Raw genomic sequence first — 14472 nt, forward strand, 5'->3', positions numbered from 1 at the left:
GCCTATGTCTAAATAAGTAGGAAATTCTTTGAAATACGCGATACTATTTTGTTATTAGTCTCCTACAAGAACACTTGAAGTTTATCGAGATAAAAAGTAGACCATGTACAAAAACCGTTATGTAGTTTCAGCTTGAGAATGTAATAGGCATACTTGAAAACTTTCGCATTTATATAATATTAGTGAAACATTTACTAATAACGACAATTTTCTTAATTTACGTTCGAGTACAAAATTAGAGGTTTAATGGTCACCCATCAGTTTCCCTAGTAGTGGAAATATAGATCAGTACTTTTCCCCAGCTGTACTACTTCGTATAAAAGCTCGTAGCACCGAAAAATCACCCCTAAAATCTTGGCCCTCACATCCGTTTCACGTCACCCGGCGAGTATATCATCCACTTATATACTGAAGACATTAATATACTCAATTCAGCGTCGCATCATCTCGGATGACCGCTGAACTTACATTATCGAGGACGTGCTTGGAAAGTCTAACTTGAAACTACCCTATCACCAACTAAAACAACTTTATTTCCACAGGAATAAAGACAAAAATCCCTTGAAGTGGGCAAAAGGCTAGGCGATAATGATTTGACGATATACCAACACCACGTCAGCCTTTATCGCGGGGGCATAGAGGTGAGAATGCCTCGCTGCCCGTAAAAAGTCCGACGACTTTATAACGTGGGAATAGAGATAAGAATTCCTCGGTCAAGATTAAAAATATAAATCTCAAGTATGTTACACTTGTTACTTTGTAATGGTGATGTATACCCACAGATGGTTGTAAATAAATAAAATTGTATCTCGGTAATGCGAAAGTAACTTGTGGCTTTGTTCGTGTTGAATTCTTTCTTAGTGCAAACTGCAAACTTCATTCCCAAATGGGACTAAAAGTATATAGAATTTGTGAAATAATTTTAGTTAGATACCTGATATTATCTCTTTATGATTCTGTTTTTTTTTTCGGTCACATTTTACACACATCGTCTCCTACCCACATATAAACTACCACCATTTAAATCACACTTAAAATTACCTAAATTATTTCAGCAAAACTTTTTATCATCACGAGATTAGCAATTTTAATGAGCGAAAATAGATCGACGAAAGGCTCCGCTTTATTTATAGATGAAATCCTTTATCATAATTTCTCGGAAAATTAGGACGAGGCTTTTTAATGAATAAATTATATAGCGGTTTATTTAAGCCCGGGGTCAAATTTATGGAGTGCTCTAGTATTCCCGTCTGACAGTTTACAGCGTTCTGATCGCTCGTAATTTTTAATTCAATTTTAATACCTTGATAAATATTATCTTATTAACGCCAGCCTGTGATGACGTACCGCTGGGGTGGATTTTGATAAGTATTTTGAGGGAATTAGACTTTTATAATTTAGACTTGTTGATGCCCCAAACTCCGTTGCGCAAAAATTATTCCATCGCGCGGGAACCGTTTATTTTTTGTGCGATGAAAAGTATCACCATGCCAAATTTCAGCTAAATTGGTTCAGCGGTTTGGTCGCGAAGAGGTAACAGACAGACACACTTTCAGATTTTAAATATTAGTATGGATTTTCATTGTTTTTGCAGGTTTTAAATAATGGAGAAAAATTTTTGAAAGCAGAAACAGTTTTAAGAAACTATGATGTGGCCTGTGTTCATTTGCCTGCCTTTGTTATGACTTATTATATAGACATGGGCTTCATTTATTTAAAAATCATAGCCGAATATCCTCCTTTTTTTGGAAGTCTGTTAAAATTCAGTTGTCTTGGAGTATTTCATGCCAATAATCTGAAGTATTTTTCTCTTAATACTTTAGTATACTATATACTCACATAGTACATTGATGGTGTGCGTGGTGACCATGTTCTCTGTCAGCTGGGCGTTGATACCGTGACATGTCACCACGATAGACCTTCGATCGGGAACCACGATGACGGTAATGTTGGATGTGGTTATCCAACCACCTGGGGACAGAAATAGAAATAACATTATTTACTGCTTAGTTTAGAAATGGCATTATTTATTGTGAGTCAAGTCAAAATCATGCGATTTCCAGGGATAAAAGTTACCTAGATGTTTAGAAATGGCATTATTTATTGTGAGTCAAGTCAAAATCATGCGATTTCCAGGGATAAAAGTTACCTAGATGTTTAGAAATGGCATTATTTATTGCGAGTATAACAAGTCAAAATCATCCGATTTCCAGAGATACAAATTACCTGGATTTTTTCGACACCAAAAGACAGATGCTAAGTTTCATGTATATTCTTGCGGTTGTTGCTGCGAATCTGAATAAAAACTAGCCCCTTTCTTCATCTTCACAATGATTATACCTCTACGTACAGTCATTTTTGGCATAGAAACTTTGATCACCTATTTAGTTTCCTTAGGAGTGGAGTGGTGAAAAAATCTCACTAATTGTCTACACCTTAATGATGAGACCGCATTAGGTGTAAGTATTCTGCGGCCAGGCTACGCGACACAAAAAGTCATTCCTATATAATAGAACGGGCAGCGTCGCTCCAGTGCAGCGTAGCGTCGCTTAGAGCAGTCCTGCTTTAAAAGGAACACATGCATACTATTCACGTGCATATTACCTCATTTAAAGATCCACAAATTCCTTACCTTCAGGCGATATCACCGTCCGATTGCTGGCCTCCTTATGATGCTTCCCCAGCACCATCCACTTGATGTCGGCCGCAGGGTTGGATGGTGCTGTGCTGCAGGTCAAGGGGACTGGATCCCCGACCCGGGCTTCCGTTGGACCGGAGATGGTGACGTGAGCTGGAGCGACTGGAAGAAAGAGATGGATTTAGTACGAAAAGTAATATGAAAGAGAACCGGTGGGGCGATTTAGGTAAGTTTCATCTTATTTTAATTGCAGGGAAGAATAATTGGACGAAAAGAATTCCAATTTTAACTTTGGAGGTCAAAAGGTAGAATTGGAAGAAATATCAAGAAATACAAAAAACAAAAATGACTAATTTTCCCCTTTTTTTCACATTTTCAACTGATTTTTGCTCCTTATGGTCGCATTGGTTTAATAGTGAGATTAGTGCGTTCAAAGTAACAAAAAACCGTTATAGTATTAGTATATAATATAAAAATGCTTATTTAAACAATCTCAATTCCGTTGTATAAAAATATGATAATCACTCCACAATCTATCAGCGATTATGTCCAATATTTTATTGCGATTTCAAATTCTCTGTAATCCCTATTGGGAAAATCATAACAGAATCGAATCCATCAACAGCTTAAAATCAGAAACTAACTCGCAGAAATTAATACGGGAATAGGATTGCTAAGAAGATTTCGTTTTTCAATTCTGCCGGGCTGTTTGAGGAGCTTAAACATTTCGTAACAGACTATATGTATAATAATCAGAAGGTACCATACCTTGATTTGATATTAATACAGCTTCGATCCAGTTAGGATGCTGTTAAATAGTACAATGGTAATCTTAAAACCTCGAAGGACTGAGTTTAAGAGTTTTTAGTTCATGTGTTTTACGTTGGTTTAAAATTTAAAGAGAAGTTTATAACGCCCGCAACTCCGTCCATTGCGTCGAAATTAGTTTATCGCGCAGGAACCGTACCTTTTTCCGGGATAAAAAGTATCCTACGTCCTTTCCCGGGACTCAAAGTATCTCCATACCAAATTTCATCAAAATCAGTTCACCTCGATTTGCGTGTAGAGGTAACAGATAGATAGACACGATTTCGCATTTATAATAATACTAGCTGTCCTGGCAAACGTTTCTTTGCCATATAAAGTATTTCGCCCGTATTATTCTATTGAAGTGACTAAACAAGTACGTCACCATGGCAACGTCCATCGCTATCCCGTCGCACAAACAATGGTCGCCGTCAGTCTCGAGTTGTAATAATTTACTATTTTATATTTATTCAATAAATACACTTATAAATATAATAAGTACCTAGTTGCCGATTCTCAGACCCACTGAATATGCATATAAAAGCCGTTTCGGAGGAGTACGCGGCCTAACATTGTGACACGAGAATTTTATATATAAGATTAGTGCAGACGGCATATAACAATGCTTTCTATGTGTCTTCACCCTTATTCTTCGTTTCTCGACGCGTAATACGAACTTGCGATAGAAGTTTAGCCGTCAATAGCAAAGTTTATATTGGTACTATACGTTACAAATTCTTGAAGCGAATGGTTTTAAACTGTTTTATACGGCCGCTATTAAGTTTAAGTTGAAGGAAAATGCGGTTACTCTTTTCAGATTCTAATCGGTATGAAGGTGTAAACAAAAGTACAAATGTACTTTGACAGGAACTTCAGTACTCCTAAAGTGTGTCTGTCTGTTACGTCTTCACGCCCAAACCGCTGAACTGATTTTGCTGTTTAGTATGATACTTTGAGACTCAGGAAAAGACATACTTACTTTTCCCGGAATAATCTACGGCTCTCGCGCGATACACAAATTACAAATTTTGACGTTTTTTAAGATTGAGACAGCATCGAAAACATATCTGATTTATTATTGAGTCCTGCCGCTAAACTAAAAATTTAAACGTCAAAAAAGTAACACTACAAAATTAAAGTGTTCTCGTATATGTCATGAAGCAAATATCTGAAAATTTCATTTAACTTTAGTAGCATTATAACTACTATGTGTTTATGTAAATGCACTCAATGTTAACCGAATTTAGTGCATCTAGATATCTAGACACGCGAGGGCATCTAGACACATGTCTATATCTGAATTACCATGCTGTCACGTGTTAACCACATGTTATTAACTGATCGATCTAAAGTTTAACTAACTGTAGTTAGTTAAACTCTAGATCGAACTACTAGATGAAATTCCGTTGTGCCAAAATTAATTTATTGCGCGAGAACCGTAAATTTTTTCGAAATAAAAAGTAACCTATGTCCTTTCCAAGGACACAAAGTATCTCTATATGAATTTTCGGAAAAATCGGTTCAGCGGCTTAGGCGTGAAGGGGTAACGGACAGATAGACAGACCTTCGCTTTTATAATGTTAGTATGGAACTATGGATACTATAGTTCAATCGCAGAACAGTGGCACTCGGTCATTGACCTGTATGTTTCTTTCACTCGCAATTAAAATATTATCTCATTTCCACGCGTCCTGTGAGGCGGAATTTTTGTGCAAGAGAGAAAGAGAGCTTATCACGCCCAAACCGCTTTACGGATTTTGCTCTTTGGCACTGAGATATATTGAGTCCCGGGCAAGGACATAGGGCAATTTTTATCCCGGAAAGATGTACGGTTTTCGCACTACGCGACGTCATCTGGTATGATCATAAAGTTAATATTACCTAGCGGAATAGAGAAACAAGGCCTGAGCAAGAGAGATGTCACTATTAGTAACACTGCGTGGTAAAAAGAGACGTGTGATACATGACAGCAGCACTCTTTTTTTGACGTCCAGTCGGCACGTGCCGCACGTTGACAATTTAATCTCATAGAATTCATGTTCAATCATGCTTGTGTAAGTGTATACGTACACATATTTTTCACACAGATGAAAACCAATTTTGGTGACGTTTGACAGCTCGAGATTGTTGCTCTATTCCGCTAGGTATATTAACTTTATGGGTATGATAGAACATCATGATGTATTGTATACAAGTTTCTCTCTCTCCTGTCCTCTCTCTCTCTCTCGGTAACAGCTACAAAGGTCATGTTTCTTATTCGATACCAACCACAAAGGTATTATTATTTTCATATCACTGAGGTCAATGTCCGAATTTTTTTCCATTCTTCGTTCGTGCAATATCTAGTCTCCCAAACTCGGGATCAAATAAATTTAAACGGAATATAACGTTTGGATATCGAAAAGTTATCCCTCGTTCAACACTTTGCCATTGTCGCGGTAACTTTAGAAACGCTCTTTAAGCAAAATACTTGGTTAGTGGTGGGACCATGTCGATGAAATTATCGATGGAATTTTTTCTGGGACTTTAAGTTGACATAAACTATCGATAAACGTATTATAGCATGCGAATAGGCCGGTCTGTTACCTCTTTGCGCTTAAACTGCAGAACTAATTTTCATAGAATTTGGATTAACCGAAAAAGGACTGAAGATTGTTGTTACCCCGGAAAAACAGTTTTTGCGTGATAAACAAAATTGAGGGAAAAATTTACTAAAATATACTTAAAAGGCTTTACAGTCTACGATGTAATATACAGATTTTGAGATAAGTGAAGCCCCTGAAATCATTTAATGTATACAGTGATTTAAAGCATACGAGTTACAGAAAATTATTTTTTTATTCTTTGCATACGTACACATCAAATGAATTTTTACAATACATTAATTAAAGAAGCAGTCCACCGCTCCTGTTTTTATATATAAAAATATATTTGCTCTACAAATATCTAGGCCAACTAAAAGCAAACAAAACGATGAAAAATTACGGATAAATTCGACGGATAGCTTAATCCTTATCGACATATCGACATTTTTCAATCCCTATTAATATATAGGGTTGTCAAAAAGTTTGGACGTAGTGGAAAAACGCGTAGCGATAGAGGGAGCAATTTCAGAGATTCGCTAACCCTGTTTCAAGCCAAGATAAAGTAATAACTTCAAACTTTTCCGCTGATATTTTTTACTGATCATCATTATCAGCATTTCTATCCATTATATTCCTGATAAGTGACAAATAGGCTATCCATCAATTAACTTTACAGATCAAGTATGGAGAATCTGTCAAAAAAGTTGTGAATAGCCTATTCGGCACTTTATCAGAAAGTGGTGAAACATAAATGCGAAAGTGTGTCCGTCTGTCTGTCAGTTACCTCTTCACGCCCAACTTGCTGAACCGATTATGCTGAAATATGGTATGGACATACTTTGAGTCTCGGAAGAGGACATACTTAGGATACTTTTTATCCTGGGAAAATTTACAGAGTTGCAGACATCATTTAGTTAGAAATAAGCAGATAGGTTGCCTGATGGAATTGTAAAATACTATTAAGCTTATAGTGTGAATCGTACATTTTTCGGGACAAAAACTACGTTATGTCCTTTTCCGGGACTGCACATACCCATCAAAATCGGTTCAGCGGTTTAAGCGTAGACAGACAGACACACTTTCACATTTATAATCCTAGTAAGAGTTATATTAGTCTGAACACTAAATATTATTAACTCAAAGGTGACTGACTGACTGACATAGTGATCTATCAACGCACAGCCCAAACCACTGGACGGATCGGGCTGAAATTTGGTATGCGGGTAGATGTTTTTAAAAAGGGTATTGATCAATTCTACTCCTAAGGGAATAAAATAGGGGATAAAAGATTGTATGAAACTTTGTCAATTTTAAACCGATCGGGCTGAAACTTTGATACCTTATTAATAATAACTAGCTATTTGACCGAGCTTTGCTCTGTATTCGATAAAGCACGAATAAAATGACATTTTCTAAAAATTATTCCTAGCTAGATCGATTTATGGCCCCCGAAACCCCCTATATACTAAATTTCATGAAAATATATTATATATATACAAGAATTGCTCGTTTTAAGATCATATAAGATACTTCTTAACGCGAGCGAAGCCATGGGCAAAAGCTAGTAAAGAAATAAACGTATTTTATTTATTCAACACACTTTATACCCCGTATTTTTCTTACGCACTTTAATTAATATTTTTTGTGGCCAAACTTTGCGCCTTGGGGTACACTCAGAATGTTCTCCCGTCAATTTCCCGCAAAGAAAAGATACAGGGTCCTAAGGGGATACCCAGATAACTTCGGAATGATCGCAGTTTCTATGGCCGTCAGGCTATAGTAAAAATGCGTAGACAAGGCATCGGCGATCATTGACTTTACAGTTTACTTATCTATTAAAAAAAACTATTTTATACGTGGGAGAGCCATGCTTCGGCACGAATGGGCCGGCTCGACCGGATAAATACCACGTTCTCACAGAAAACCGGCGTGAAACAGCGCTTGCGCTGTGTTTCGCCGAGTGAGTGAGTTTACCGGAGGCCCGATCCCCTAACCCCTACCCTATTCCCTTCCCTACCCTCAACTATTCCCTTCCCTTCCCTTCCCTACCCTCCCCTATTATCCTATTCCCTCTTAAAAGGCCGGCAACGCACTTGCAGCTCTTCTGATGCTGCGAGTGTCCATGGGCGACGGAAGTTGCTTTCCATCAGGTGACCCGTTTGCTCGTTTGCCCCCTTATTTCATAAAAAAAATAAAAATATTCTATTAACTGTTTTGAGCTCGGTTTGTATGGCCAGGCTATTTGTCAGGCTATAGTAAAAATGCGTAGACAAGGCATCAGCGGTCATTGAGCTTACTTTTCTAGTATCCTAGCAGACTATAGCGAGCCTACGTTATTCTTTCGAGTTATTGTCAAAAAGAGTAGATGTCGAACGTTATTTTTAATATTATCGTAGTGCACTGGGGCTTTTGAGTATTTCGCCCACACCGCGGCACAATAGAAACCGAAATACTCGCTGAGCACCATAAGCTCGATCTCCGCTAGAATAAAGACTTTCGCGTATTGCGCACACACTGCGGCATTATGTGTATTGCGCACAAACTTCGGCACTATAAAAGTATACTCACAGAGGACGGTCAAGTCGATCTCCGCCTTCAAAGTGTTGCTGATCATCACGTTCTTGGCTTCGCAGGTATACCTCGCCTTGTTGTCGGAAGCCTCCGCCTTGAAGGAGAGAACATTCTCCGACATGCGCCCGCTCGTCCTGGAAGAGAGAGAGAGAGAATTGATATTGGTGAGAGGGAGACATAATTGGTAAGAGAGAGTGACTAAAGTTTGTTCATTGTTGTATCTCCTCTTGTCTTTGTTGTGAGAGCTAAGGAGCTGCAGGCTGTATTGCTCACACACTGAGGCATTATGCAATTGTAACCTAGAGATAGAGTTAATATCGGTCAAGTGCGAGTCGATTAAGAGGGTCGCGCATTCGTCGACAGTGTAAGTTTTTATGTATAAGCAAAAGGTCGCACGCACACAAACACCGTACCGAAGTGTGGCAACGCCGCGCGCCGTAGCGACCGGCCCAGTGCTGGGGGCTAGTGGGTGTTAGGTATTTTTCGTTACAGAATTTCTTGATTCGGTCGCCGCGATCAAAGCTATGAAATAGCTTAAAAATAACACTCTTTTTAACGCAGTCGGCTTATAAAGTATCACAAAGTACTTAAGACATAAAAATTCAATTTTTCGTGTACCCTGAGAAAAATCACTCGGTTGGAACTTATTAAGCGTTATTAGGTTATTCCATTTTAGTCTCTATGCTCTTGTAATAGAGATGAGATTGGCGTGTCATAATTTAATAGCAGTTGCTCATCCTACCGTGTTAGATAGGGGCTAGGGCATGTGTTTTTAGGTTATACATAATTGAAATATTTTTAAGATGTCCTTAAAAATGTTTTAGCAAATTGTTAGTATACATCTTCGTTACGTAAAAAATATATGTCTGTCTGTTTGGTCTTCACAGTCGCTGAACCGAATTTGATGACATTTAGTTTGTACTTTGTAGATACTTTAATCCCGAGAAAGGACATTGAAAGTTTGTTAAGAAATATGTAGAGCCGAACACAGAACCTCCTCCTTTTTTTAAAGTAGGTTAAAATAGATTTTCCACATCCAAAATACAGTGTCAATCATTATACAATCTATTTCGTTTTCCCATTACAGGACTCATGTTTATCCCATTAAAGGACTTTATCCCTTCTCGTCCCTTGGGCACCTGATGAGTTTGTAAAAGGGCTGAAATTATAAAGGTCGGGCGAAATCTAAAATTTATAACATCAAAAGTTTGTTATATCTTTGAAATTGGCTCAAACATTTGACCTACTACGAAAATTAGACAAGAGGATACTGCTTTTTTAGGGTTCCGTACCCAAAGGGTAAAAACGGGACCCTATTACTGAAACTTCGATGTCTGTCCGTCTGTCTGTCTCCAGGCTGTATCTTAAGAACTGGTAAAGCTAGACTTAGTATTGCTGTTGCCACCATAACAACAAATACTGAAAACTAAATAAAATAAATATTTAAGGGCCCCCATACAGCAAACGTGATTTTTTGGCCATTTTGCTCGATATCCTCAATTAAATGTGTAAGTACTTCAATAACAATATAATTAAAATTAAATTAAAATCATTATTTTAAGTATAAATAGGAAAAATTAGTATTTTGTATGAGATACCCCCGTACAAAAAACATTTTTTTACTATTTTTACTCTTAACGATACGGAACCCTTCGTGCGCGAATGTTTCTGCGCGATACTCGCACTTGACGGATTTTTTATGGTTTATCTATTTATGGAAAGGTTGTAAGCTATTTCCAATGATTTGATTGGTTCAATATTTTACATTCTGATATCCGGCATTGATTAGTTTTGCTTTGGCTTCCTTTTACAGCTCTTGAGATACAGCCTAGTGACAGAGAGGCGGACAGACAAATGTAAAGTTTGAATAATAGAGTCTCGTTTTCAACATTTGGGAACGGAACCCTTCAAAAAATTTAAATTTCGAGTGTTCCAAGACAAGACACTTCTATCAATGAACACTTCAACGCAATATAACTTTTAATCCCCGACATTAAGGTTCAAATTTAATTGCTTCAACATCCCAAGATGCCGCCATCTTGGGAAACCGCCATCTAACGTCACGGGCCCTGGTTTTTACCGTGGGAGTCATTTTGTTTTTAATTGACATTATAAATTAGGGGCCATGTGTTTTAAGAATCAAAGCTTCGTTTGTTTGAAAGTTAAATATCTCAGAAAATTAAAAGTATTGACAATGAGAAGAAACGATACGTGATGATAGACTTGATATATTAACTTTACTATCCTTATCTACTAACTAGCTGTCCCGGCAAACGTTTCTTTGCCATATAAAGTATTTCGCCCGTATTATTTTACTGAAGTGACTAAATAAGTATGTCACCATGGCAACGTCCATCGATATCCCGTCGCACAAACAATGGTCGCCGTCAGTCTCGAGTTGTAATAATTTACTATTATCTAATCAAAAACGCACTTATCAATATAAAAAGTACCCGGTAGCCGATTATCAGACCCACTGAATATGCATATAAAATTTGGTTAAAATCAGTAAAGCCGTTTCGGAGGAGTACACGGCCTAACATTGTGACACGAGAATTTGATACATAAGATATAAATGAAAAATGTAACAGTCAATCTGTCTGCAACCGCTTTACGCCCGAACCGCTAAACCGATTTTGCTGAATTTTGGTATTAGATATACCTACTTTAAGTCCCAGAATGTACGGTCCCCACGCGATAAACGAATCTTAATTTTGACGCAACGGAGTTGCGGACATCATCTACAGGGTGTAACAAAAATAAGTGATAATACTTTAGGGTGTGTACGTGTTCCTTGTAGAGAGTTCACTGTGAAAGTAGCAGCGCTGAAAGACGAAATTTTTTTTTCACTTTTGTATGGGAAAGGGCCCTAACGTCACGAGTTTCCCTATACAAAAGTGAAAAAAATTTTTGGTCGTTCAGCGCTGCTATTTTCACAGTGAACTCTCTACAAGGAACACGTATGCACCCTAAAGTATTATCATTTATTTTTGTTACAGCCTGTATATCTAATATATAAAAATAAGTCAGGTTTTCCTTCTTTTTTTTTTTAATGAAATAAGGGGGCAAACGAGCAAACGGGTCACCTGATGGTAAGCAACTTCCGTCGTCCATGGACTAAGGGGTAATAGGGGAGGGTAGGGAAGGGAATAGGGGAGGGTACGGAAGGGAATAGGGGTGGGTACGGAAGGAAATAGGGGTGGGTACGGAAGGAAATAGGGGAGGGTACGGAAGGAAATAGGGGAGGGTAGGGAAAGGAAAAGGGTAGGGGATTGGGCCTCCGGTAGACTCACTTACTCGGCGAAACACAGCGGAAGCGCTGTTTCACGCCGGTTTTCTGTGAGGACGTGGTATCTCTCCGGTCGAGCCGGGCCATTAGTGCCGAAGCATGGCTCTCCCACGTCAAAAAGCGTCACGTTCCTGACGCTATAACTCCAGAACGCACAAACCCGTTTCCACGGTTTTGTGGAATTTTCATTCGTTGGAAAGGTCTTGGGCTCCGTGAGGTCTATAGCAAAAAAAAATCAGAAAAAACTTCAAGAGAAAAGCAGGAAAACAGGGAAAATAATTTTTCACATACAGCGCCATCTCTGATACATATCATGTACTACAACGGCGCCAGTGCGTGGCGTGTGAGTATCCCTCACGAAAATAAGTACGTTTCATTTTGAAGCGCGACATACCTAACCGATTTCCACCCGGGCTGAGCCGCGGGCGGAAAGCTAGTAGTTGTATAATTGAAGTCTTTGTGAGTAAGCGAGGATGAAAATCGAAATTCGATTCCCGAGAATCGGACCCTGAATAACGAAACTAGAAATCGAAGTAAAATCAATTACATAGTTTTAGTAGAGTTAGTAAACTCGTTAGCAAGTTAACTAGAGTATGAAATACTAGACAGTTAATTTGAAAAGGCGACGCTAGGAGGCGCTGCTCTATTGATATTGAAAATAGAACTTTATTTACTACACGATAAGGTTTCCTTTAAAACGCAGCGGCGCGGCGTCGTATTGGCGTAAGAGTTAGTTTGTATTTTTCAGTTTTTATAAAGTTTTCAAACATTTATTTAGTAAAATTATAACTTAGGGTTAGTCACATTGCGACGTGAACAAACGTTGCGATTTATTTTTAAATCCATTACCATCAATAACAGGCAGCACGACAATACGAACTGACCCTTATAACAAAAAAAACACGTGTGGCACTCGGGGACTGCCGCGGTAAAGCTATAATGCACAGCATATTTTATCAACTTATGCAATAATAATTCGCATACGTCTAGTCGCACGCACACAAACACCGTGTCGAAGTCTGGCAACGTCGCACCGCTGTGCATGCCAGGGGGTCTTAGGTTTTTTCGTTACGTAATTTCTTGATTCGGTCGACGTTTAAAGCCATGCAACAAAAATATAATTTAAGTTAATTGATAAAAACAGAACAAGACAATTTTCAATTCAACAAAAGAAAGAAAGAGACAGATAATTGACTTGATAATGAGAGAAAAGGACGAGTAGATAATAGAGTGGAAATAAATGGAGTTTTTAAGTCTTGACACCGATGTTCTCATTTCAGCTAACAACTGCATAGCGTAGACTATGCAAAGGAATTGGTTTGTGGTACAAGAAGTAGCGGACAGCGGAGCGGGCAGCGGAAAGAAAATAAATTTGATGTTTCATGCAACCATGCATTTTTTCACAAAATTACTTAATCAATTACTGTCCTTTCTCTCAAATAACCGATTTTATAAAATATCGGTTTTTTGACTGACTTATTATACTTATTCACATATCTTATGCATTTATACAAAGTAACTATTTTATAGAAGTATCGTCGATCGTGGGAAATCGAGACACAATAGATATTCTATTGTGTCTCGTTCACCGGTGAGCGTACGGGGCTTAATGAATTAAGAGCGCACCTGACCCTAACTTGAGTACATACTTTAACCTAGATCTCAAAATCTGTAAGGTCTAGAAAACTGATTTTTTGACACAAGTAACTTCAGGTCATGGAGATTAAATGCTCAAGACGAAAACACGATTACTGAAAAAAAGCTCAATAGTTTCTTTTTTTACAAAAAACCTTGTATAAGACACATTTTTGCTTGGATCTTCGACGGGTGATGTGTTTTCTTTAATATTTTTAACAATATCTAAAAAGGCATTGATAAAACCAAAATTTGCTAAAAACACTTTTTTCATAATCATTATAGTTCGTCTTTAATTCAAGTAAAACTAACTTGGCGATGATTCCGCGTCGTCCCTTTTCACCTGGCATATGAAAGACAGGCGTGAGTGTAAAGAGAGAAGGACGATGTTTGATTTTTTGAGTCAAGGGCGCTCTTAAGATTGCACTGAAATAAAGAATCATGATATTATTATAATGCCATTATTTTTATTGCAGCGAATCACTTTAGTATCTATTTCCCTTTCATCTCATTATCATCTTTATTATTGTATATAATGTTATTATAATCATTTCTACGGAGACTTATCTCTTATAAAGCTTTCCTCATTATTTTTTTTTATTAAATAAAGGGGCAAACGAGCAAACGGGTCACCTGATGGAAAGCAACTTCCGTCGCCCATGGACACTCGCAGCATCGGAAGAGCTGCAAGTGCGTTGCCGGCATTTTAAGAGGGAATCGGGTAATAGGGCAGGGTAGGGAAGGGAAGGGAATAGGAGAGGGTAGGGACGGGAATAGGGTAGGGGATTGGGCCTCCGGTAAACTCACTCACTCGGCGAAACACAGCGCAAGCGCTGTTTCACGCCGTTCATCATTTATATTGACGGCACGTCATTCAATTAAACAGCTGGCCACATTCTAAAAAAGGTACATACGGGTATGTGTCGCAGTCATCTGGTTCAGTCTGC

At 38.2% G+C, this 14472-nt stretch overlaps 1 protein-coding gene across 3 annotated transcripts in view; it reads right to left on the reverse strand.

The window, feature by feature from the left end:
- LOC121738159 (nephrin) overlaps positions 1–14472 on the reverse strand; it is a 269086-nt gene that overhangs the window by 54134 nt on the left and 200480 nt on the right. For all 3 annotated transcript variants that reach the window (XM_042130052.1, XM_042130050.1, XM_042130051.1), the window contains exons 9-11: positions 8599–8735; positions 2633–2800; positions 1840–1971 (exon numbers count right to left, since the gene is read on the reverse strand). In XM_042130052.1, coding sequence (XP_041985986.1) covers positions 1840–1971; positions 2633–2800; positions 8599–8735 — 437 coding nt within the window. The remainder of the gene's footprint in view (positions 1–1839; positions 1972–2632; positions 2801–8598; positions 8736–14472) is intronic.

This window comes from Aricia agestis, chromosome 22 (genome assembly GCF_905147365.1).
Source record: "Aricia agestis chromosome 22, ilAriAges1.1, whole genome shotgun sequence".
NCBI classification, from domain to species: Eukaryota; Metazoa; Arthropoda; class Insecta; order Lepidoptera; family Lycaenidae; genus Aricia; species Aricia agestis.